This window comes from Chiloscyllium plagiosum, unplaced genomic scaffold (genome assembly GCF_037043375.1).
Source record: "Chiloscyllium plagiosum isolate Xiang-an unplaced genomic scaffold, Cpla_swu_hap1 HiC_scaffold_3, whole genome shotgun sequence".
Lineage (NCBI taxonomy): Eukaryota > Metazoa > Chordata > Chondrichthyes > Orectolobiformes > Hemiscylliidae > Chiloscyllium > Chiloscyllium plagiosum.
The window spans coordinates 68,860,796-68,888,292 of NW_028270141.1; the positions used below are offsets into that span (position 1 = coordinate 68,860,796).

The window sequence follows — 27,497 nt, forward strand, 5'->3', positions numbered from 1 at the left end:
CATGCTTGCTTCCGCGCTCTTTCTCTCTCTCTCTCTCACTGAATCAAGCCAGAAGCCACCAACTAGACACAGGCTAGCAGCTTTTCCCTCCTAACGTCAGCTGGTCAAGGCCTACACCCTGGGGTATCCAGTGATCAGAGGCAAAGGCAGGGCCTGGATTTCACTGTTCACTTACTTGCACAGTGTAGCTGAAAAGGCATTAGAAAATAAGAAGTAACTGCTACATAGAAAGAATATGCCTAAGATCAGGTGAAACACAAGTGTGTCCATGAAGGAGGCAGCAAATTACACCATGTCAAAACTGCTGAAAAAGAAATCCTCTAACACAAAAGCGAGCCATCTCCCTGAAGTAGTATAATGCATGAAGACAATTATTATATTGGAGGATTATGCTACAATTAGCATAATACGTCTTAACAAAGAAGGCATGCATTCAAGATATTGCCAATATTCTACTGGTTATTATGCACCTGTTGGTATATCTGAACAAGTTGCAATTGTTTTCACAACTTATAAGAGCCATGCTAATAACAGTATAAAGACTCATCCACCTGTTATAAAGGAGTGACAACACCCAGATATACTAATTGCACACAAGCATCACAATTTTTTTGTATGATAGAGATCCATGATCTGATTGTAGTAGAACTACTGGGTGTAAGGACCTAAAAATTGTGACAATCCAGAAATCAATAAATTACCAGTTCTCGTGTTGTTGAACAAAGAGACCTTGGAGTGCAGGTTCATAGCTCCTTGAAAGTAAAGTCGCAGGTAGATAGGATAGTGAACAAGGCATTTGGTATGCTTTCTTTATTGGTCAGAGTTTTGAGGATAGGAGTTGGGAGGCAATGCTGCAGCTGTACAGGACATTGGTTAGGCCACTGTTGGAAAATTGTGTGCAATTCTGCTCTCCTTCCTAACGGAAGGATGTTGTGAAACTTGAAAGGGTTCAGAAAAGATTTACAAGAATATTGCCAGGGTTGTAGGATTGAGCTACAGAGAAAGGCTAAAGAGGCTGGGACTGTTTTCCCTGGAGTGTCAGACACTGAGGGGTGACCTTATAGAGGTTTATAAAATCATTAGGGGCACGAATAGGACAAATAGACAAAGTCTTTTCCCTGGAGTGGGAGAGTCCAGAACTGGAGAGTGCAGGCTTAGGGTGAGAGGGAAAAGATATAAAAGAGATTTAAGGGACAATCCTTTTCACACAGAGGGTGATATGTGTGTGTGGAATGAGATGCCAGAGGAAGTAGTGGAGGCTGGTACAATTGCAACATTTGAAAGGCATCTGGATGGGTATATGATTAGGAAGGGTTTAGAGGGGTATGGGCCAAGTGCTGGCAAATGGGACTAGATTGGGTTAGGATATCTGGTCAGCATGTACGAGTTGGACCAAAGGGTCTGTTTCCGTGCTGTACACCTCTATGACTTCAGAAGGCAAAGCCAAGAATGGCACATTGAGCCAAAGAAAGACTTTACAGCTAAAGTACCCAGAGAGGCTAATGCTATGTGGAGTTCTAGGGGAGGTATCCTAATCTGAATGATGACACAATGCCTACAATTGGAAATTCATAGACTCAAAGTGTATTAGAGCATGGAAGGAGACCCATCATGTCTATGGCAGTCATCAGTGCAAAGTCATCATGTACCTATTCACTCTCATCTCATTTCTCAGCACTTGGCGAGTGGACTTGTATGATATGAGTTTTTGAGTGTTCATGTAAATACTTCTTTAAATGTTGTTTTTGTTCCTGTTTCTGTCACCCATTCAGGTGGTGAGTTCCAGATACTCAACACCCTCTGGGAGATTTTTCTTTCCTTAAATTCTTTCTAAACTATTTACCCCTTACATTAATCTGTGCCCTTGATTATTGACCTCTCCACAAGATAGAAAGGTTCCTTGCTATTTGACCTATTTATACCTGAAGAGCTTCATGAAGGTTACCATTAAAGGACCCTTCTTCTCACGTCTTCCTTTGCCTGAGGTATGGTGACCCTCATGTTTAATCATCGCTAGTTGTCTCTCTCTCTCTCTCTGTCTCTCTCTTTCTCTCTTTCTCTCTGTCCAATGAGAGAGATGGTCCCTTAGGACTATGGTGAATTTACTTTTTTTCCCCATTGTAATAAAACCTAGTCTCCTCTCAGCTTTCTATGCTCCAAGGAAAACAACTCCAGCCTAACTAATCTCTGTTCACAGCTAAAATGCTCTGGCTCAGGGAATATCCCAGTGAATTTCCTCTGCGCACCACCATCCAGTGTAGGCACATCCTTCCTATAGTGTGGTGACCAGAACTGCATATTGTCCCTCTGTGGCCTAACTGACATCCTATATAGATTCATCATAACCTCCTTTCTCTTCTACTCTATGCCTTGACTAATAAAGAAAAGTATTCCACAAGCTTTTTTAACCACTTTATGTGCCTGTCCTGTTGTCTTCAATGATCCATTGGCATGCATACTGAGGTCCCTCTGCTCCTCTGTACTTGTCAGGATCCTGTCATTCATCACGTACTCCTTTGCTTAATTAGTATTCCAAAAGGTCATCATCTCACACTGTTCAGGATTAATTCTATTTGCCACATTTTGCCCATTTGATCTGCCTGGTTATAACCTTCAGAAGTTAGAATCTCCACCTTGGAAGTTACCTGACCACCAATTTCTGTGTCACTGTGAATTTACTGATCAAACTTCTCACATTCAAATCTAGATCAATACAACAAGCATGAGGAACTCAGCTTTGTATCCTATGGTACACCACTGGATACAGGCTTCTAGCCATGAAAACGACCGTCGACCTGTACCCCTGTCTCCAGCCACTGAGCTGATTTCGGATCCAAATTGCACCGGAATGTATAGGCTTTTACCTTCGTGATCAGTTTCCCATGTGAGACCTTGTCAAAAAGCCTCACTGAAGTCCACATAGACAACATCAACTATATTATCCTCAGCTAGACATCTGGTCACCTCTCGAAAAATTCAATCAAATTTGTTAGACCTGATGTCCCGCAAATATAGCAATGGTGATGATTTTTTGTTAGTCTTTGCTCCTCCATACTACCCTTCAGAATTTGTTCCAAACTTTTCTTTACCACCAGTGTTAGACTTGGTGGCCTATTTGTAAAACCCTTCTTGAAAAATGGTACCACATTAAATGTCCTCCAATCCTCTAGCACCTTTTCTGTGGCCAGAGAGGAATTAAATATTTATATCAAAGGCCTTTCCATCTCCTCCCTTGCCTCCTACAACAGCCTGGGAAGTATCTCATCTGGGTTTACAAAATTGTCCAATTTCAAGCCTGCTAAAACCATTAATATCTCCTCACTCTTAATGCTTACTTGTTTTAGTTTATCACAGTCCTACTCTCTGATTTCTACAGCTGCAGTTCTGTTCTTTATTGTGAATACAGATGCAAACTACTAATTGGAAATCTTAATCTTCTGATTCAGCATGCAGATTACCACTTTGGTTTATTGTGGGCCCTATTCTTTTTCTGGCTATCATCTTGTTACGAACATATTTATGAAAGACCGTTGGATTTTCCTTTACTTAAGCTGCCAGTAGTTTTTTCAAGCCCCCTCTTTGCACTCCTATTTTCTTTTAGTTACCTTTTTCTATACTCTTGTTGTTATTTTAGTCCTGGATAGCTACCCTTAAACTTTCCATTTTTTCCTTGTCCAACCCTGTATATTCAACAACATCTAGTGTTCATTGGATTTGTTGCCACCTCACTAGGAACATGTTGCCCCTGTACCTCCAGTATTTCCACTATTCTTTGAAAGATTCACACTCACACCAATTCTCCCTTGTTTGCTGCATCTACAGTAAATGCCACCAATTTACAGGGCATCTCCAGACTGTCAACATTTGATTGGGTTCACAACAACCTTTTAAACATGGTACTGGTGCCAGGAATCCATGGATATCCTAGCAATAGTTAGTACTTCCACCCATAGCAAATTGGAGAGTAGGATGAATGGGGTGTTATAGCAGCATCAGGCAAATTTACAAAGGTAGTAAAAAAAATTCACTTGGCATCACACAGACAAAACTTTTATGAACTTGCTAAAAATGTCACGTTGTCAATTTTTGGTAAGATTCAGTCCATTAACTTTGCTTCTCTCTCACTGTATAGTGTGAGGATCTGATCATCGAGAACAAATTAACTGGCTGTCAAGTATCTCCTTTATAGCACAATACAATTCATACTTGGACTGAAACAGTTGAGGTTTTTTGTTACTTCCCTTAGTGTAAAGAATATTTCTGATCAGCAATTTCTTCTCCATCTTCCCGACAAGTACTGCTCAAGAGTTCTGCTTTCGGTGGATCTACCTAGTACTCTCCTCAGGCTGAGCTTTATCATAATGTGGGTGGACCACTGCCTTAAACTGGCAGCAGAGTATTGAATCTCTATCTCAGTCATGGTGGTGAGCTGTATCGGTGGCAATAGATTGTTGGGAATCAATCCCAGTACAGGTAGCCCATGGTTTCCACAAACCCAAAGAGAAAAAAAGTCAATGATGTTTTCCAAGATAATTCGGCAACAATTCCAGTAAAAGCCAAACTTTGTTCTTGTTTTAATTTGGCCTTCCTACCTGCTCTCCTGGATAGCAGGAATGAACAGGCTGGGATAAAAAATTCTGCAACTTGCATCAAATCTCAGAACATTCTCATGGGTATGGACAAATATATTACGTTTTCATCAAGGGATTCTCGATATGGCAAGGGAACTACTGAAGTTACTCCAAAGAACTGCTGCCACTTTGGTGGAAGATTGGTGAGTCTGTCAGACTGGTGAATCTCCAATTTCAAATTTGGAACCTTTGTTGAAGAGAATGCAGTGTTTATTTTAACCTTTCTTCAAACTATGTAAGATAAAGATAGAATTTCCCTTTTGTTTGTTTAGGTTAAATTACATTATTTAAAAAATGTCTGCGATAATTCTCTTTTTTTCACTTTATTAATTTAGAAATGGGAGTGTAATTATACTGTTTGAAGTAATCACCAATGCATCTTTAACTTCTGAGGAATTCGCCGCCAGTAGCGAACAATTGCAAAACAGGCTTCCTGCAGATTATAAAATTGAGTCTTTACCTTGTAAGTAGTCTTTCATGCAATATTTTGTGAAAAAGGGCTTGAAATTATAATTTATAGAAATAGATTACTTATTTCTTGTGGAAACAGAATGTTTATATTTGCGTTAGTGGATGTTAAAGCGAAGTGATAGAAGGGGTCTTTGACAAGAGTCACTTGCTTAGTGACTTACACAATGATGCCACACTTGGATTCTACCAGGGCCAATCAGCTCTTGACCTTATTGGTGCCTTAGTCCAAACATGGATGAAAATCTGGACTCTAGTACCAAGGTTGGAGAGACTGCCATTGACATCAAGGTAGCATTTGATCAAATATGACCAAGGAGTCTGAATAATATTGGAATCAAGGGAACATTTCTCTTCTGTTTAAAATCATATCACCATGGTGGTTGTGATTGTTGGGGGTCAAACATTTCAGTCTCGAAACATCACTGTACATGTTCCTCAGGGTAGTGTTTTAGGCCCAATTACCTTCAACTGCTTCATCAAATGCCTCTTTTCCGTGATAACATAAGAGGTGAGGACCCTGTCACATAACATTCCGCTTATTTGTGATGCCTCAGGTTCTGTAGCAGTACATGTTAATTTGCAGCAAAAGCTGGACAACATCCAGACCTGGCTGATAAGTGGCAAATCACATTTGCATCACATGAGTCCAAGGTAATGACTCCTCCAAGCACAGGAAGATCATTTCTAGACATGCAGTGGCATTATATTCAGTGAAACCTCCACTATCAACATCCTGACAGTTACTAGAAATTGAACCATTCTGAGAAACTGAACTGGAGCAGCTGTGTAAATACAACAGCTGCAAGTGCAAGTCAGAGGCTAGGAATTCTGTGGTGCGTAACACATTTCCTGACTATCTGAATTCTGACCACCATCGACAAGGCACATGTCAGGAGTATGATGGAATTAGCAAGTTTTGAGAAGATTTGTAGCTCAGTTTGGTAACTGAGATCCAAGTCAATGTGTTTGTTGATAGAGTTCTAGTTGGAATGCCATAGTGCTTTCATAGTGTTTACCACCCCACGATAAAAAGAACAGGAAATGACATCACCTAAGGAAATGACATCACCGACCCAAGGAAACCCAAACATATAAATAGAAAGTGGGCTACACCACCAGTGCTTCATCCAGAGGCTCACTGAAGATGTTACCTAGTATGGTGATGAAACATCTGAAAGTGAAGTTTCCAGCTCAGTGAGCAAATCTACATCCAGTATGATGGAATACTGCCTACTTATCTCTGTGACCACAGTTTCAACAAAACACCAGAAGCTGAACAGTATTGAAGGAAAAGCAGCCCAACTTGCTTGCCATCTCATCTATCTCCTCAACTAATGTACTCTCTCTGTTGCTTATATACAATTGGAGCTATACGTCCCACCTAAAAGGCACATAGCAGCAAACTCTAGGGACTGAATTTGGGGAATTGATCATAGAAAATAAAGAAATGGTTGAGGCTTTGCAACAGATATTTAGTATTGGTTTCCATTGTAGAAGGCTTAGGAACCTTCCAAAGGTAATTGAACATCAGGAGGTGAAGGAAGGGTGGATTTAAAATAATCGCCATCAGCAGGGAAAAGGTGCTAATAAAATTGTTCAAGCTAATAGCTGACAAATCCCCAAGACCGGATCTTACATTGCTTAAAGACGTAAGATTGCAGATAGTACAAGTAATGGTTAGAATCTTTCAGTAGAATTCCTGAGATACCAAGATTCTTCAGGATCCCAGAGACTTGGCAAATAACAAAAGTAGTACCTTTAATTTAAGACAGAAAGGAGGAAATTATAGGCCATATAAATGAATATCTGTCATAGAGAAGTGCAAAAGAGATGAAAGCCGAATATTTACAAAATCAGAATGTGACCAGACAGAAGCAAGTTGGCTGAGTAAAAATAAATCATGCTTGACTAAAGTATTAGACTGTTTTTGAACAAGTACCATTCCTGAAAGGTACAACAAAAGGTTAATCAGGCTAGGCCTATCTACTGCAGTTTAAAAGAGAAGCGATTTTTATGTTTCAATGAATAGTAAGGTTTTGCATTATCAAATTGTGACTTATGGGTATCAGAAGGATCAGTATTTAGGCCCTCGCTGTTCACAATATATACCATGCTTTGGGACCAAATGTAATATTTACAAATGACTCAAAACTAAGTAGTGATGCGTGTCATGATGAAAATGTAAAATGTGATCCAGGCAGGCTTAGAATTGAAGTGGAATAAAATGAGATTGTACATTTTGGCCAGAAGAACATACGTGTAGAGTGTTTCTTAAATCGAGAGAGCTTTGGAAAGTGTTGATGTCAAGGGGACCTATGTTTTCTTGTCAATAAGTCACTGAAAGCTACTGTGTACTTTCTACTTACTGTGTACTAAACTAACAGGAAGGTTATGGGAATAGTAGAATGGTAGTCTTTATCACATGTTAATGTGAACACAGGAATGGTGAAGTCTTGCTTCAGTTGTGTAGGAGTTTGGCTAGATCGCAGCTGGAGTACTGTGCATGTGTTTGGTATTCTTATCTCAAGAAAGGTATTATTGTAATTGAGGAAGTAAAATGATGGTTTGACAGATATATCCAGAATAGTTGACTGTCCTGTAAAGTGATTGGGCAAACTGAGCCTCTATTGCACAGAGTCAATCTCATTGAAACTTACAAAATATTTAAATTAGTATCCAAGGTAGATGCAGATACGATGTTTTCTTAAGATGGGGAGTTTAGAGTTAGGGGCACAATTTTAAACCAAAAGGGCTGCTATTTAGGAGAGAGATGAGGAGAAAGCTTTTACTCAGATGATTGCGAATCTTTGGAATTGTCTATCTCAAAGGCCTGCGAAATCGGAGTCTTGAGTTTATCTGAAGTAGTAGTTGATATGTTTTTGGTTATCAATGGTATAAAGATTTATGGAATAGTTGGGTAAAAGACATTGAAATGTTCCTCAGCCGTGACTGTATTAAACAGTGGGGCAGGTTTGACAGGCAAAATGGCTCCACCTATTCCTGATCCTATTGTCCTATCTTGAGAGATGAGACAGAGTGAGTATCTGAAGGATGTTTCTTCTTTTGGGGACACTAGATGATATGGGTGAAACATCAAACATCTTGCTTTTAAGGTAGAGATGAGTGCCTTTTTTTGTAGAGTTTTAGAGTAGTACAGCACAGAAACAGACCCCTTGGTTCAAGTTATTCACACTGACCAGACATCCCAATCTGACCTAGTTTCATTTTCAGCATTTGGCCCATATCCCACTAAATCCTTCCAATTTGTATATCTATTCGGAAGCTGAATCTATGTTGTAATTATACCCGCCTTTCCCACTTTTTCTGTCTGCTCATTCCACACAGGCATCACCCTCTTCAAGAAAAAGATTCTGCTCACGTTCTTTTTACATTTTTCCCTTCTCACCTTAAACCTATCGCTTCTAGTTTTGACTCCCACATCCTAGGAAAAACACCTTGGCTATGACTCTATCCATGCCCCTCATATTTTTATAAACCCATATAAGTTCACCCCTCAGCCTCTGATGCTTCTGGGAAAGGAACCCCAGCCTATTCACTCCCCCCCCACCCCCCGCCCCAGCATAAACCCATCAGTCCCATCAACATTCTTGTAAATCTTCTCTGCACCCTCTCAAGTTTAACAAGTTCATTCTTGTAGAAGGGCAACCAGAATTGTATGCAATATTCCAAAAGTGGCTTCACTAATTTTCTGTACAGCAGCAACATGACATCCCAACTCCTATACTCATTGTTTGACCAGCGAACGCAAGTGTGCCAAATGTCTTCTTCACTATCCTGTCTACCTGTGACTCAGCTTTCATGGAAATATGCACCTGCACCCTTTGGTCTCTTTGTTCAGCAACACTCCCCAGGCTCCTAACATTAACTATATATGACCTACCCTGGGTTTGCCTTACCAAAATGCAATACCTCACATCAATCTAAGTTAAACTCCATCTGCAACTCCTCAGCCCACCGGTCCATCTCAACAAGGTCTCATTGTATTCTGAGGTAATCTTCTTCACTGTCCACTGATTTTGGTGTCATCTGCAAACTTGCTAACCATACCTCTTTTATTCACACCTAAATCATTTATATAAATAACAAAAAGCACTGGACCCAGCACTGATCCTTGTGGCACATCACTGATCGCAAGCCTCTCGTCCATAAAAGAACCCTCCATCACCACCCTCTCTCTCTCACATTCAAGCCAATTTTGTATTCAGTTTGACAAGCCACTCCTTCCGCCTCCCCCGAATCCTATGTGACTTAACCTTACTAAACAATCTGCCCTGCAGAATCTTGCTGAAAGCTTTGCTGATAAACAATGCCTGCCACTCTGCCCCCATTATTCTTCTTTGTCACCTCTTCACCTAGCTCAATCAAGTTAACCCTAACCCTAATCAAATTAGTGAGATACAATTTCCTACTCACAAAGCCATGCTGACTATCCCTAATCAGTCCTTGCCTTTCCAAATATATATAAATACTATCCCTCAGAATCATCTCCAACATCCCCACTGACTTAAGGCTCACTAGTCTACAGTTTCCTGGTTTTCCTTACAGCCTCTCTTAAATAATGGCACCACATTAGTTAACCTCCAGTCTTCTGGCACACCTCACCCATAGATATCAATGATACAAATATCTCAGCAAAGGGCCTAGCAATCTCTTTCCTAGCTTCCCACAAATTTCTGGAATAGACGTGATCAGGTCTCAGGGATTTATTTACTTTTATGCATTTTAAGACCTCCAGCACGTCCATTTGTATTGTGAACTCTTTTCAAGACATCACGATTTATCTCCCCAAATTCCCTACTTCCACATCCTTCTCCACAGTAAATCCTGATGCAAAATATTCCTTAATATCTCATTCATCTCCTGTGGTTCCACACATAGATGACCATGATGATCTTAAAGGGGCCCTATTCTCTCCCTAGTTACTCTTTTGTCCTTAATGTATTTATAGAATCACTTTAGATTCTCCTTAACTCTATTTGCTAAAGCTTTCTAATGTCCCCTTTTATCACTCCTGACTTCCCTCTTACGTATACTCCTACTGCCTTATACTCTTCCAGGGATTCATTCAGTCCCAGCTGTTTATACATGATGTATGCCTCCTTTTTCTTGACTAGAGCCTCAATATCTCGAGTCCCCACACCTACCAGCCTTGCCCTTCACACTAACAGGAACATACTGTCTATGAACTCCCATTATCTCATTCTTAAATGCCTCCCACTTCCCAACCATCACTTTATCTGCAAACAGCCTCCACAAATCAACTTTTGAATATTCCTGCCTCCTCTTGCAACATGTTTGAAGTGAGGGATGCCATGGACATCCCTGCTGAAAACACTTGCAGGAAGTGCACCCATCTCCAGCTCCTCCAAGACCGTGTTAGGGAACTGGAGCTGGAGTTGGATGAACTTAGGATCATTCGGGAGGCAGAGGGGGTCATAGATCGGAGCTTTAGGGAAGTAGTAACTCCAAAGATGGCAGATAGATGGGTGACAGTGAGGGGGACTGGGAGGAAGCAGCCAGTGCAGGGACCCCCTGCGGCCGTTCCCCTCAAGAACAAGTATACCGTTTTGGATACTTGTGGGGGGGACGACTTACCAGGGGCAAGTAACGGGGATCAGGCCTCTGGCACGGAGCCTGTCCCCGTTACTCAGAAGGGAAGGGTGGAGAAGAGCAGAGCAATACTAATTGGGGACTCGATAGTTCGGGGCACAGATAGGAGGTTTTGTGGGAACGAGAGAGACTCACGTTTGGTATGTTGCCTCCCAGGTGCAAGGGTACGTGATGTCTCTGATCGTGTTTTCCGGGTCCTTAAGGGGGAGGGGGAGCAGCCCGAAGTCGTGGTCCACATTGGCACCAATGACATAGGTAGGAGGAGCGCTGAGGATGTTAGGCAGGCTTTCAGGGAGCTAGGTTGGAAGCTCAGAGTTAGAACGAACAGAGTTGTTGTCTCTGGTTTGTTACCCGTGCCACGTGATAGAGAGTCGAGGAATAGGGAGAGAGAACAGTTAAATGCGTGGCTGCAGGGATGGTGCAGGAGGGAGGGATTCCGGTATTTGGATAACTGGGGTTCTTTCTGGGGAAGGTGGGACCTCTATAAACAGGATGGTCTACACCTGAACCTGAGGGGCACCAGTATCCTTGGTGGGAGGTTTGCTAGTGCTCTTGGGGGGGGTTTAAACTAACTCTGCAGGGGCATGGGAACCCAGACTGTAGCTTTAGAGTGCAGGACCTGGAGTGTAGGGAGGTTAGGAACATGGCATCAATTTCAAAGGAGGGTGCCTGTAAACAGGAAAGTGGTTTGAAGTGTGTATACTTCAATGCAAGAAGGATACGAAATAAGGTAGGTGAACTTGCAGCGTGGGTTGGTACCTGGGACTTCGATGTTGTGGCTATTACGGAGACATGGGTAGAAGAGGGACAGGATGGGCTGTTGCAGGTTCCAGGGTTTAAATGTTTTAGTAGGGTCAGAGGTGGGGGTAAAAGAGGGGCAGGTGTGGCATTGCTTGTCAAAGATAGTATTACAGCTGTGGAAAGGACGATGGATGAAGACTCGCCATCTGAGGTAGTTTGGGCTGAGGTTAGGAATAGGAAAGGTGAGGTCACCCTGTTAGGAGTTTTTTACAGGCCTCCTAATAGTCCTAGAAACGTAGAAGAAAGGATTGCGAGGATGATTCAAGAGAAGAGTGAAAGTAATAGGGTGGTTGTTATGGGGGACTTTAACTTTCCTGATATTAATTGGGAAAGCTATAGCTCAAGTTCGTTAGATGGGTCAGTGTTTGTCCAATGTGTGCAGGAGGGTTTCCTGACACAATATGTAGATAGGCCAACAAGAGGTGAGGCCATACTGGATTTGGTTCTGGGTAATGAACCAGGCCAGGTGTTAGAATTAGAGGTAGGTGAGCACTTTGGGGACAGTGACCACAATTCGGTGACCTTTACTCTAGTGATGGAGAGGGATAAGTGTGTACTACAGGGCAAGAGTTATAGATGGGGGCAGGGAAATTATGATGCTGTGAGGCATGACTTAGGATGTGTGGCCTGGAAAAGTAAGCTTCAAGGCAAGGGTGTAATTGATATGTGGAGCTTGTTCAAGGAGCAACTATTGAGTGTCCTTGATAAGTATGTGCCCGTCAGGCAGGGAGGAAAGGGTCGTGTGAGGGAGCCGTGGTTTAATAAGGAATTGGAATCCCTTGTTAAATGGAAGAGGGCGGCCTATGTAAAGATGAGGCGTGAAGGTTCAATTGGGGGGATTGAGAGTTATAAGGTAGCCAGGAATGACCTGAAGAGAGAGCTAAGAGCAGCAAAGAGGGGACATGAAAGGTCCTTAGTTGGTAGGATTAGGGAAAACCCTAAAGCTTTCTATAGGTATGTCAGGAATAAAAGAATGACGAGGGTAGGAATAGGTCCAGTCAAGGATAGTAGTGGGAAGTTGCGTGTGGAGGCTGAAGAGATTGGGGAGACACTGAATGAATACTTTTCGTCAGTATTCAATCAGGAACAGGACATTGTTGTCAATGTGAGTACTGAGTCACAATTAAGTAGAATGGATGGCTTTGAGGTATGTAGAGAAGAGGTGTTGGAAATTCTGGAAAGGGTGAAAATAGATAAGTCCCCTGGGCCTGATGGCATTTATCCTAGGATTCTCTGTGAAGCAAGGGAGGATATTGCAGAGCCATTGGCCTTGATTTTTATGTCCTCGTTGTCTACAGGAGTAGTGCCAGAAGATTGGAGGCTAGCAAATGTGGTTCCCTTGTTCAAGAAGGGGAGTAGGGATAACCCTAGTAACTATAGGCCGGTGAGTCTCACTTCTGTTGTGGGCAAAATCTTAGAGAGAATTGTAAGGGATAGGATTTATGAACATCTGGATAGGAATAATGTGATCAAGGATAGTCAGCATGGTTTTGTGAAGGGCAGGTCGTGCCTCACAAACCTTATTGAATTCTTTGAGAAGGTGACTAAGGAGGTGGACGAGGGGAAAGCGGTAGATGTGGTGTATATGGATTTTAGTAAGGCGTTTGATAAGGTTCCCCATGGTAGACTACTGCAAAAAATACGGAGGTATGGCATTGAGGGTGAGTTGGAGGTTTGGATTAGGAGTTGGCTGGCTGGAAGAAGACAGAGGGTAGTAGTTGATGGCAATGGTTCATCTTGGAGTGCCGTCACTAGCGGTGTTCCGCAAGGATCTGTTTTGGGACCATTGCTGTTTGTCATTTTTATAAATGACCTGGAGGAGGGGTTAGAAAGTTGGGTGAGCAAGTTTGCGGATGATACGAAAGTCGGAGGAGTTGTAGACAGTGAGGAAGGATGTGGCAGGTTACAGCGGGATATAGATAAGCTGCAGAACTGGGCAGAAAGGTGGCAAATGGAGTTCAATGTAGCTAAGTGTGAGGTGATTCACTTTGGTAAGAGTAATAAAAAGATGGGGTACTGGGCTAATGGTCGGATACTTGGTAGTGTGGATGAGCAGAGGGATCTTGGTGTCCATGTACACAGATCTTTGAAAGTTGCCACCCAGGTAAATAGTGCAGTGAAGAAGGCATATGGCGTACTGGCTTTTATTGGTAGAGGAATTGAGTTCCGGAGTACTGAGGTCATGTTGCAGTTGTATAAGACTCTGGTGCGGCCACATCTGGGGTATTGTGTGCAGTTTTGGTCGCCATACTATAGGAAGGATGTGGAGGCACTGGAACAGGTGCAGAGGAGGTTTACCAGGATGTTGCCTGGTATGGTAGAAAGATCGTATGAGGAAAGGCTGAGGCACTTGGGGTTGTTTTCATTGGAGAAAAGAAGGTTTAGGGGTGACTTGATAGAGGTGTATAAGATGATTAGGGGTTTAGATAGGGTCGACAGTGAGAATCTTTTTCCTCGTATGGAGTCAGCTATTACAAGGGGGCATAGCTTTAAATTAAGGGGGGGTAGGTATCGGACAGATGTTAGGGGTAGGTTCTTTACTCAGCGAGTCGTGAGTTCATGGAATGCCCTGCCAGTAGCAGTGGTGGACTCTCCCTCATTATGGGCATTTAAGCGGGCATTGGATAGGCATATGGAGGATAGTGGGCTAGTGTAGGTTAGGTGGGCTTGGATCGGCGCAACATCGAGGGCCGAAGGGCCTGTACTGCGCTGTATTCTTCTATGTTCTATGTTCTATGTTCTAATACTGTCAAAATTGGACTTACTCCAATTTAGAACATTAACTTTTGATCAGTTCTATCCTTTTCCATCACTATTTTAAAACTAATAGAATTATGATCACTTGCCCTAAAGTGCTCCCCTCTGACACCTCAGTCACTTGCCTTGTCTTATTTCCCAACAATAGAACTACTATTGCTCTTCTCTAGTAGGTACATCCACATATTGAATAAGAAAATTTTCTTGAACACATTTAACAAATTCCTCTCCATTGAAGCCCTTAACACTATGACTGTCCCAGTTTATGTTTGGAAAGTTAAGAACCTCTCCCTTTATAACCCTATTTTTCTTCGAGGTATCTGAGCTCTCCTTACATATTTGCTTCCTAATTTCCCACTGACCTCCCACCAACCATGCCTCTTATCCATTCAGGCCCATTCCCTCAATTCCTATATTAAATGTCATCCTCTGAAGTAAACTATCTCTCTCACTTAGAGAAGTCTTGTGTCCAGTATTGGTATTCTCATGGGAAGATCTGGACACTGATGTAGCTCACTCAAAAGTTGGGTCTCAAGAGTGAACATGATGCCTGACCACTCGGCAGTGTTGGATTCATTGAATGGAATGTGTCGAGGGGGGTTCCCCCTTCAGAATGGATGGGAATATAAGTACTCACCCAGCAGTGGGAGCGGTTAATATCTTTTGCAGAAGTGTAAATCGTGCAGGAAGGTATTAGTATGTAATTCGTGAACAACAGAGTTCAGTGCCCTGTACCCTTTGTCCCACTCATGCCCTATCAAAGTGTGCAGGGCCATGAGGGACACAGAGAAGAGACAGACAGTCATTGCCCACATGGTGCAGCTGGTGGAAACGCTGGTGCTCCTGTTCAGGTTGTTCTGGCAATGGCACTTTCTTGCAATGGGTTGCATGTGTTCACTCAGGTACGCCTTTGACCGTGATGGCCATCCGGGTCATCAAGAGGAGGAGGTATGGGCCTTTCCACCTAGAAGAAAGAGAACACTTTTCAAATGATTTTATCATCACATAGTCCCCTCGGTGGCCATGTTGCAACTTCCTAGTAGGTTTGAGCGATTGGGCTTCACTCAAACAGATAACAGTTGCTAACTCTGGAAATCAGTGGGTTATGACTTGGACAACGACAAGGGCTGATTCCAACCCTGGTACAACCTCTCGCATACACCCCCAGCCTTACTAACACCATGGGCATGGGCATGCATGTGGGAACTATTTGCTTTGGGAGCAACTCTCCCAGTGGATGGAATGCTGGGTTCAGCAGATGCACCTATTCGCTGCTCCTTACCTCAAATGCAATTCGGTCCACAGTGAGGGAAGGTATACTTGACCTTAACACTCTCAACAAGACTGCAGGCAACACCACTTTTAGAACTTTCTGGACTGGCACGCAGACGGACTGGCTGGACACATATAATGGCATCAACTTTATTTTCAGCCATAAGGCCTACCCTTGGCTGCCAATCTCCTGGATTGGTAGCTGCTATGTAGGATACGTTGTTCCTTTCATCTATCACTTCCACTCATCCCCATTTGAGCAGCCCAGGGCTCACGCCAAGAGAGCTTTAACTGCATTTGAGGAGTTCCTAGCTGTATCCAGCCCCTTTTACGGGACCACCCAGCTGACCATCGAAGTCAGACACCTGGCGTCACTCCTAGAGAAAGTGGCGAATAACACAGCCTTAGCTTTTAATGAGCTTAATACAGAGGTGGTCGCCATCTGCACAGTTGCCCTCCAGAACAGGATGACTCTGGATTATCTATTGGCCAAAAAAGGGGGCATATGTGCCCTCATTGGCTCTGCCTGTAACACCTAAATCCCTGATGCGAGTAAGAATATTACCAATCTTGCTGACCACATCCAAAAGGCGGCCACTAGGCTCCATAATACCATCTCCCATTGGGATCTTTGGTCCTGGATGGGCAGGTGGTTCGGGTCTTTGGGAAGCGCCATTGGTCAGAGTCTTATGGTCCTTGTTATTGCCTTGGTGATAGTCACGCTCCTAATCATTTTTCTCAAACAGTGTTGTTAATGCTGCAGTTCACTGCTGCTGCCTTCGGCCCCACCGTCAGCCCAGTTGGTCAAACTCCCCCTCCCAATAAACACCGCAATAACACTAAGCCTTCAAGTCCAAAACCTATCAAGGCTGATAACTCGGATTCCGAGGATTACCTATCCGATAGGGAGCCTCCCCCTCCAGACAACTGCCATGGCTCTGGCTACATTTCCCCTTTTTTCTGAAGTCTCGGACCTGCTTCGCTGATTGTGAAATGAAAAAGGAGGGATTGTCGAGGAAGCTATTTCCCTATTCTGTTTGAGAAACCATTTTGTAAAGCAAGAGTTTTGTTAGCTGTGCACCCCTTACTATGAGGTAATGCTAAAAGTAGGCCTTATCCTTCCAAGGCCTCTAGCCTGTCAAGTTAGTGTTTTTCCCACTTTGATGGATGGCTACTGCACACAGCATAGTCAGTCAAGCGGACATGGACTTGTTCATTAGTCCTGTTCCCCTACGAATTATTGCCATTTCATGGTTGCTCAGCTAATTAAGGACATCTCTGCTTAGTGTTAACAGATCTGTGTAAGTACAACACATGGTGATAACATTCACTTTGGTCCACTTGTGGAATGTGTAATAGTATTTAGTTTTGACCCAAACGGCTGACCTCTAATTCAGTACCATCTTGTAAGCATGCCGAAGCCTTGTAATTAATGATTAGCTCCTATCTGTTTCCCTATATAATCCTATAGTGTTCTGATGTATTTCGGAATAGCACCGAGCCACAGTCAGGACGATGAATTCCCGATGGTATATCGTGTAATAAGCTAATCAGTTCTCAATGTCTGTGTCTCAAGAGTTTTTCTTCAATACTTCCCGACCACAAAAGCAACTCCCTGCCACCGTGGCAAAATGTTGGCTCTGTTCCAGTTCAGGTGCAATGTGTCACACTTGTACAAGTCTGATCTTCCCAAGAAACAGCCCCAGCAATCCAGGAATCTAAAGCCCTTGCTCCTTTTCAGCCATGTATTCATCTATTCCATCCACCAATTCCTATGTTCACTAACACATGGCATCAGAAAAATACATATCATGTTGAAAAACCAGTATCTAATCATTCATAGTTTGATGCATCTACTACAGATTTATAGACAGCTTGCCAATTATACTTAAATGAGTCCCAGGCATAAAAATGGTTCTTGGCTGCTTCAGTTATTTGGATAGCTGACTTCATGTACTGGACTTTACAGCCTTGCTTCAATTGTCTCTTTCCCTTTCATTCATTATATATTTTAGAAAGTCAACATGTTCTATTCCATTCAAACTAATTGGCATTTGTATCATTATAACAAATTGTTAAATAGCATGTTATACTTCTAAACACTCAAAACAATAAAGATGCACTTTTTTACTCTGTGGAAGGTGAGGCTTGAACTTAGATGTTCTGGTGCAAAAGTAACAAAGCTACTGTTACTCTGCAAGAGACTCTGAAGATATGTGCTTGAATGGAAGCATGTTAAGTTACTCAGAAGTCAGTAATCAAGTACATACAGACTAAGTTAGTTTGAAACAAATTATAAATTTAAAGGAGCAGTAGGGACTACATTTTCTGGATTAGTGGTGCTGGAAGAGCACAGCAGTTCAGGCAGCATCCAAGGAGCAGCGAAATCGATGTTTTCGGCAAAAGCCCTTCATCAGGAATAAAGGCAGTGAGCCTGAAGCGTGGAGAGATAAGCTTGCCCAGGCTTCAGGCTCACTGCCTTTATTCCTGATGAAGGGTTTTTGCCCGAAACGACGATTTTACTGCTCCTTGGATGCTGCCTGAACTGCTGTGCTCTTCCAGCACCACTAATCCAGAATCTGGTTTCCAGCATCTGCAGTCATTGTTTTTACCTCAGGGACTACATTTTGTAGATTTTGAAAAACTGTATGAGTGTTTTCTTTAAACAGCTGATGAAATACCATGTACGGATCAAACGTTTGGCACAACAAATTTTAATATCATCGCAGAAATCCCATGTGAAGACATGCCAGGTGTCAAGAAAAGAAGATGTGGAAGGAATGGAGTATATGAAGAAGTATTAGATTTCTGTATATCAGAGGAAATCAATAATATTCTTGAGGTACGAATTATGAGAAGCTAAAGTAATTGCTGTCTTTATTTTATTGTAGCTCTCCTGGAGCCTTTTAGCAGCATGTCAGGCTCCTCCATCTTTGCCTCTGATACCGGCGGCATGTAAGTGTCTCGAAAGAAATTCATCCACTTCTTCAGGCAGCAAAGGCGCCAAGGCCTGTGTCCATCTCAGATTCAGAGTATGAATGTCTTGCACCATTTTCCCAGTCAAACATTCTAGGTCCCCTTTTAGCTTTTAATAATCAAGATTGTCAGGCAGAAGTCAGAACTGGTCACGTAATGTCCTGTGCTTCTGTGTTTTCTCTAAAGAAATAGTCCCAAAACATCAAGCTTGCAAACTCCATATTCTTGACTTTGGCTGATAATGTAGTAAACAAAAGGAAAATAGAACATTGCATTATTAGCACAGTGATTCCTTGAAATATGTGTTGATTACATTTATGGGCTAAAGAGGAATTTTCCAATGTTTTTCCACCTGAGTTTCCATAGGGCATTTAAAAAGTTTTGGCTTTTTTGCCTTTATGATGAAATTCTGCAACTGCTAATGGGATGGGATTGGAGGCTGTACAGCGAACATGGTTGTCAGTTGTACCATGACCTCAGGAATATGCATGATTTTGCTAATTATCATTTCTAATTTTATTTTCCAGGCAGTAAACACTACTGATTTGGAAAACAATTTTTCCAGTCTTCTTGAACAGTTGTCCAGTGTGACAGATGAGGTCACAGTGAACACGCCTGGCAATGTCCAAGCTGTGGTTGAAATTATGAGACAAATTTCAAATGTAAATAGCACTGTTAATGAAACAGATATGAGGGTAAGAACCATCATCTACCAGAAACAATCACAAGCCTACATTTCTGAATTGTATCTGTTTAATGTGAAAGAGAAGGTTAACAAGGTGAAAGTTGTATGTGTAGTTTATGGAATCACACTAAGACCTATTTGAAGGTTAGTTATAAGTGTGTTGGGAAGATTATCTTAAGCAATTGTTCTGTAGTTTCTGCCGTAATATTGTGAAAGTGATTTATCTCATTCCATCTGAAGCAATGATCTATGATAATAATGAACACCTTGCCTTTGAACTTGGAGAAATGTATTCCCGAGGACTCCCATGGCCTTGAAGAGAAAAGATGATAATTCTTTTTCTTTTGGCTGTTCACCATGCATAAAACACAATTATTGATAATTTTTAACATTGAGTTTGAGATCTTTGGCACACTGACAGTTGTGCCCTCACAAGACACTTTCTAATGCCCAAATGACCTCAATGAATTCTCTGAATATTTTCAAGTTTAAGTGCTCTGCTATCATTAATCTCTCATTGAAGACGAGAAAGTTATTGATGATAGTAAGATGCTACGCTGCTCAAAGTACTGGCACAGTATAGCATTATTTAATATCCCATCTCGTTAGCCTTCCAAACCAGATCTTCTTGTTTGGATGAATTCTGCATCACCATTTGTGTACTTCCCAAATTTCTTGTAGGGTTTCTTTCCTGTAGCTGGTAACTGACTCTGGCTTCTGACATGTAAACTTTAACTCTGTTAGGAAATCTGTGTTTGCTTTCTCTGCTCCACATATTGGTATCCAAGTTATTGTGTCTGCTGTCAAGTGGTACTTCCCTGGCACGTATTCAGTTGTTGTTCATTAGCCTCAATCTAAACCATTGAATTCTAGGTGATATCTTAGCTATTTAATTTGTGTTCAGAAGACCGACCAATGGTTAATGGTCAACTTCTTTCTTAAACTGTGGGCCCATTACATAATCTGAACATTTTCTGCATGTTCATGTTCCTGTTAAAGCCACCTTTTCAATTGTTAAAGCTGCTGGTCCATCTTAGTGAATTATCTAGTAGCATAATAGACAGGTTTCCATCCTTTTGCACATTGAAATTTCAGTGTCCTCAATCCATTTGAAGATGCATCAGATATGGATTATAGCATGCTTCAGTTTCTGATGAGATCTGGCCAATAGTGTTGTTGATCCAAGCATAGTAAGTTCCATATAGAATAATGTCTACTATATTTGGAAATAACATTTTCCCCAGGTTTATTATCCTAAAGAAATTTTGAAGCAAATGGTCTTTGAAATATGTGGCCATTCTAGTCCTAGTATTGGGGATTGAGCCCAGCCAGGTGATTGAAATTCTAGTGGGGCTGCATATCGGGAACAGTGGCCATAATTCTGTAAGTTTCAAGTTACTAATGGATAAGAACAAGAGTAGCCTTTGAATGAAATTAAATTGGGGTGAGGCTGATGACCATAATATTAGGCGGGAACTAGGAAATGTAGACTGGGGAGAACTATTTGAGGGTAAATCCACATCTGGCATATAGCTTCCTTCTAAAGGTCAGTTGATTAGAGTTCAGGAACAGCATGTTCCTCTGAAAATGAAGGTTAGGGATGGCAAGGTTTGAGAATCTTGAGTGACAAGAGAAATTTAATGCTTAGTCAAAAAAAAAGGAGGTATATGTAAGGTTTAGGAAATTGAAAACAGACAGAGCCCTTAAAGAATACAAGAACAGCAGGGAAAATCTCAAACAAGGAATTAGGTGGGCTAAAAGGGACCATGAAATGTCTTTGGCGAAAAGAATTAAGGAAAATCCCAAAGTGTTTTACATGTATATAAGAAGTAAGAGGGTAGCTAGAGAAAAGATAGGTCTACTCATGGGGAAAGGAGAGAATTAATGTGTGGAGCCGGAGAAAGTGGGTGAGATCCTTAACAAATACTTTGTCTCGGTATTCACAAAGGCGAAGGACCTGGTGGCTGTTTAGCCTCAGGAGGGGTATGTTGATATTCTAGGACAAGTCAGTATAAAAAAGGAGTTGATGGTTTGGAAAGCATTAAGGTAAACAAGTCTCCAGAACCGGATGGGATCTATCCCAGAATGCTAAGGGAGGCAGCTAGGAAATTACTGGGGCCTTGTAGAAAATTTTTGTGTCCTCTTTACTCAGAGAAGGTGTCCCAGAGGACTGGAGAATAGCCAGTGTTGTTCCTTTGATTAAGAAGGGCAACAGGGATATTCTGGTAAATTACAGGCCAGTGAGCCTTACATCAGCGGGAGAGAATTTATTGGAGAAGATTCTTAGGGATAGAATTTATTCACATTTAGAAAGATACAGACTTATTAGCTACTTTTTCATTTTCAAAGTTTACATTTTAGTTTGGAGTATCCCCTTTTTTTCATTCTCGCAAACAAACTCATTAGCTGGTTCAATATTTGTATTGACATGTGAATTATTTAGATGCGCCCAGAATCAGAGTTGGATCATTACCCCTCTATTAAACTTAAATTTATGATACACATTCACTACTAATTTCACAGAAACCCCAGCAATTAAATTAGCATAACAAAATACACAAGCTAACAGCGAAAGTTAATCCCAAAATGACTGACAGACACGTCTCTAGACACGAAGCCATCAATCTAAGCAGGTCTTCCATAGACTGTTGAGGCCACATGAAATGCATTTCCTTTACATACCCACAAAGCTAGAAGATTTCAAGTTCGTTGTTATTTCTTTTTTCACTGCATTTGATAGATTTAACAATTGGCAATGTTCATTTCAATAGCAACTGATTACATTCTCGGCAGTGTAGAAGGTCTGAATCTTACAAGCCTTAAACCAGAAATTCCACAAGCATTTATAAGATGTTCCTCACCTCAGTGTCTTCACATTTTCCTCATCCTCAGTTAGCTGAATATCCCTTTAAGTAGTATGAAACTGATGTCTCTGCTTTGCAGCTGACAGCTGTTCACCATCTTTTCAAACTCTTTCTTACCGGTCTCCTGTAACCTCCCTCTTTCTATCCGTGACAGAGGAATTTGTGCTTCTCCAGAGCTAGACCAGAAACTTCCATTTTATCAGCCTGGCCCCAATTTGATTAAGGTTACCATTAAACTTGTCACTGCTTCTCTAATCATAGGCTGTTTCTCTCCCATGTTTGCTGTTGATAGTTGCACTGAACACTGAAGAGAGAATCAGCCTGTGCTTGAAGAAGCAGCATTTCAGAGGTACTGTCAGTTATGGAGATTATGGAACTGGCAGCTTTCAGGGTGAATTTTCTCTCCTCCCTGTGTTTTTGGAGAACTATTTTGATTCCTTGGAGATCAGATTTTCGGATCAGTGGAATCTCTTCAGGGGTAGAAGGGACCTATACAAAAAGAATGGATTGCACCTGGATTGGAAGGGGCCTAATATATTGGCAGGGAGGATTGCTAGACCAATTTGGGAGATTTAAACTAGTAAGGTTGGGGGAGTGGGACCCAGGGAGATAGTGCCAAAAGAGGTCAATCTGAGACTGGTACAGTTGGGAAAAGGAGCAAGTCAAACCGTTAGGGCAGGCAGGAACAAGGTAAGAGTGATAATTTAAACTGCATTTACTTCACTGCAAGAGGCCTAATCGGGAAGGCAAATGAACTCAGGGCATGATTGGAAGATGGGACTGGGATATCATAGCAATTACAGAAACGTGGCTCAGGGATGGACAAGACTGGCAGCTTAATATTCCAGATATAAATGCTAGAGGAAGGACAAAAAGAGGGGCAAGAGAGGAGGGGGAGTGGTGTTTTTGATAAAGGATAGCATTACAGCTGTACTTCGGATATTCCTGGGAATACATCTAGGGAAGTTACTTGGGTTGAACTGAGAAATAAGAAAGGGAAGATTATCTTATTGGGATCGTATTATAGACCCCCAATAGTCAGCGGGAAATTGAGAAACAAATTTGCAAGGAGGCTTCAGTTATCTGTAAGAATAATAGGATGGTTATGGCAGGGGATTTTAACTTTCCAAACATAGACAGGGATTATCATAGTGTTAAGGGTTTAGATGAAGAGGAATTTCTTAAGTGTGTACAAGAAAATTTTCTGATTCAGTATGTGGATGTACCTACTAGAGAAGATGCAAAACTTGACCTACTCTTGGGAAATAAGACAGGGCAGGTGTCAGTGGGGGAGCACATTGGGGCCAGCGACCATAATTATATTAGTTTTAAAATAGCAATGGAGAAGGATAGACCGGATCTAACAGTTGAATTTCTAAATTGGAGAAAGGTTAAATTTTGATGGGAATAAGCAAGAACTTTCAAAAGCTGATTGTGGGGTAGATGTTTGCAGGTAAAGAGACAGTTGAAAAATGGGAAGCCTTCAAAAATGAAGTAACGAGAGTCCAGAGAAAGTATATTCTGGTTAGGGTGAAAGGAAAGGCCAGTAAGTGTAGGGAATGCTGGATAACTAGAGAAATTGAGGTTTTAGTTAAGAAAAGGAACAGAAGAAATCGAGTGAATCCTTAGAAGAGCAAAAAGGCAGTAGGAGCATACTTAAAATGGAAATCAGGAGGGCAAAAAGAGGACATGAGATAGCTGTGGCAAATAAGGTTAAGGAGAATCCAAAGGATTTTTATAAATGCATTAAGGACAAAAGGGTAACTTGTGAGAGAATAGTGCCCCTGAAAATCTGCAAGGTGGCCTTTGTGTGGAGCCACAGGAGATGCAGTGAGATACTAAATGAGTATTTTGCATCAGTGTTTACTGTGGAGAAGGATTTGGGAGATACAGAATGTGGGGAAACAGATGGTGACGTCTTGAAAAATGTCCATATCACAGAGGAAGAAGCGCTGAATGTTGTGAAACACATAAAAGTAGAAAAATTCCCAGGACCTGATCAGGAGGACTCTAGGGCTCTGTGGGAAGCTAGGGAAGTGATTGCTGGGCATCTTGCTGAGATATTTGGATCACTGATAGTCATAGTTGTGGTCCAGAAAGACTGGAGATTGGCTAACGTTGTGTCACTATTTAAGAAAGATGGTAAGGAAGACCCAGGGAACTATTGACCAGTGAGCCTGATATTAGTGGTGGACAAGTTGTTGGAGAGAATCCCAAGAGACAGGATTTTGATGTATTTGGAAAGGCAAGGACTGATTAGGGATAGTCAGCATGGCTTTGTGTGTGGTAAATCATGTCTCATGAACTTGATTGAGTTTTTTGAAGAAGGAACAAAGAGGATTGATGAGGACAGAGCAGTAGATGTGGTCTATATGGACTTCAGTAAGGCATTCGACAGGTTCCTCTTAGGAGACTTGGTTAGCAAGGTTAGATCTCATGGAATACAGGGAGAACTGGCCATTTGGATATAGAACTGGCTCGAAGATGGAAGACAGACGATTGTGGTGGAGTGTTGCTTTTCAGACTGGAGATCTGTGACCAGTGAAATGCCACAAGGATCGATGGTGGGTCGTCTACTTTTCGTCATTTATATAAATGATTTGGATGTGAACGTAGGAGGTAAAGTTAGTAAGTTTGCAGATGACACCAAAATTGGAGGTGTAGTGGACAGCGAAGAAGATTATCTCAGAGTACAACAGGATCTTGATCAGATGGGCCAAAGGGCTGAGGAGTGGCAGATGGAGTTTAATTAAGATAACGGTGAGGTGCTGCATTTTGGAAAGGCAAATCAGAGCAAGACTTATACACTTCATGGTAAAGTTCTAGGAAGTTTTGCATAACAAAGAGACCTTGGAGTGCAAGTTCAGAGTTTCTGGAAAGTAGAGTCACAGGCAGATAGGATAATGAAGAAAGTATTTAGTATGCTTTATTGTATTGGTCAGCACATTGAGTATAGGAGTTGGGAGGACATGTTTCAGTTGTAGAGGACATTGGTTAGTCCACTTTTTGAATATTGATTGCAATTCTGGTCTCCTTCCTATCGGAAGGAGTAGCGTGGTGCTGGAAAGGCACAGCATTTCAGGCAGCATCTGGGGAGCAGGAAAATCAATGTTTCGGGCAAAAGCCCTTCATCAGGAATACAAGCAGAGTGCCTAAAGGGTGGAGAGATAAATGAGAGGAGGGTGGGGGTGGGGAGAAAGTAGCATAGAGTACAATAGATGAGTGGGGGGGGTGGGGATGAAGGTGATAGGTCAGAGAGGAGGGTGGAGTGGATAGGTGGGAAAGAAGATAGGCCAGTAGGACAGGCCATGGGGATGGTGCTGAGCTGGCAGTTTGGAACTGGGGTGAGGTGGGGGAAGGGGAAATGAGGAAACTGGTGAAATCCACATTGATGCCCTGGGGTTGAAGTGTTCCGAGGTGGAAGATGAGGCGTTCTTCCTCCGGGCGTCAGGTGGTGAGGGAGCAACGGTGAAGGAGGCCCAGGACCTACATGTCCTCAGCAGAATGGGAGGGGGAGTTGAAAAGTTGGGCCACAGGGAGGTGTGGTTGATTGGTGCGGGTGTCCCAGAGATGTTCCCTAAAGCGCTCTGCTAGGAGGCGTCCCGTTGCCCCAATGTACAGGAGACCGCATCAGGAGCAATGGATACAATAAATGATATGAGTGGATGTGCAGGTAAAACTTTGATGGATGTGGAAGACTCCTTTAGGGCCTTGGATGGAGGTGAGGGAGGAGGTGTGGGTGCAGGCTTTGCAATTCCTGCGGTGGCAGGGGAAGGTGCCAGTACGGAGGGTGGGTTGTAGGGGGGCGTGGACCTGACCAGGTAGTCACGGAGGGAGCGGTCTTTGCGGAAGGCAGAAAGGTGTGAGGAGGGAAATATATCCCTGGTGTTGGGGTCTGTTTGGAGGTGGCGGAAATGTCGGCGGATGATTTGGTTTATGCGAAGGTTGGTAGGGTGGAAGGTGAGCACCAGGGGGGTTCTGTCCTTGTTCCGGTTGGAGGGGTGAGGTCTGAGGGTGGAGGTGCGGGATGTGGACGAGATGCGTTGGAGGGCATCTTTAACCACGTGGAAGGGAAATTGCGGTCTCTAAAGAACGAGGCCATCTGGTGTGTTCTGTGGTGGAACTGGTCCTCCTGGGAGCAGATACGGCGGAGGCGGAGGAATTGGGAATACGGAATGGCATTTTTGCAGGAGGTAGGGTGGGAAGAGGTGTAATCCAGGTAGCTGTGGGAGTCGGTGGGTTTGTAAAGAAAAATGTCGGTGTCAAGTCAGTCATCATTAATGGAGATAGAGAGGATCAGGAAGGGGAGGGAGGTGTCAGAGATGGTCCAGATAAGTTTAAGGTCAGGGTGGAATGTGTTGGTGAAGTTGATGAATTGCTCAACCTCCTCGCGGGAGCACGAGGTGGTGCCAATGCAGTCATCAATCTAGCGGAGGAAGAGGTGGGGAGTGGTGCCAGTGTAACCACGGAAGATGGACTTTTCCATGTAGCCAACAAAGAAACAGGCATAGCTGGGGCCCATACATGTGCCCATGGCTACCCCTTTGGTCTGGAGGAAGTGGGAGGATTCAAAGGAGAAATTGTTAAGGGTGAGGACCAGTTCAGCCAAAAGAATGAGAGTGTCGGTGGAAGGGTACTGTTGGGGACGTCTGGAGAGAAAGAAATGGAGGGCTTGGAGGCCCTGGTCATGGCGGATGGAGGTGTAGAAGGATTGGATATCCATGGTGAAGATGAGGCGTTGAGGACTGGGGAAACGGAAGTCTTGGAGGAGGTGGAGGGCATGGGTGGTGTTTCGAACTAGGAGGGATAGGACAGTGTCGAGGTAGGTAGAGATGAGTTCAGTGGGGCAGGAGCATGCTGAGGCAATGGGTTGGCCAGGGTGGTCAGGCTTGTGGATCTTGGGAAGGAGGTAGAACCGGGCAGTGCGGGGTTCCCAGACTATGAGGTTGGAAGCTGTGGGAGGGAGATCTCCAGAGGTGATGAGGTTCTGTATGGTCTGGGAGATGATGGTTTGGTGATGGGGGGGTGAGGTCATGGTCGAGGGGGCGGTAGAAGGAAGTGTCCTCGAGTTGGCGTCTGGCTTCAGCAGTGTAGAGGTCAGTGCACCAGACTACCACTGCACCCCCTTTATCTGCTGGCTTGATGGTGAGGTCGGGATTGGAGGGAGAGGGAGCAGAGGGAGTGGAGAGCTGCGCGTTGTGAGGGTGAGAGGTTGGAGTGGGGGAGGGGGGGCGTAAACAGGTTGAGGCGGTTAATGTCTCGGCAACAGTTGGAAATGAAAAGGTCGAGGGCAGGTAATAGGCCAGCATGGGGTGTCCAGGTGGATGGAGTGTGTTGGAGTGAGTGAAGGGGTCCTCGGAAGGTGGGCGGGAGTCCAGATTGTGAAAGTAAGCTCAGAGGCGGAGGCGG

General features: G+C 43.0%; 1 protein-coding gene across 4 annotated transcripts in view; it reads left to right on the forward strand.

The window, feature by feature from the left end:
• Positions 1-27,497, forward strand: part of LOC122539853 (adhesion G protein-coupled receptor F4-like) — a 94,162-nt gene that overhangs the window by 49,337 nt on the left and 17,328 nt on the right. For all 4 annotated transcript variants that reach the window (XM_087980154.1, XM_087980159.1, XM_087980148.1 and 1 more), the window contains 3 exons: positions 4,967-5,094; positions 18,233-18,405; positions 19,067-19,234. In XM_087980154.1, coding sequence (XP_087836280.1) covers positions 4,967-5,094; positions 18,233-18,405; positions 19,067-19,234 — 469 coding nt within the window. The remainder of the gene's footprint in view (positions 1-4,966; positions 5,095-18,232; positions 18,406-19,066; positions 19,235-27,497) is intronic.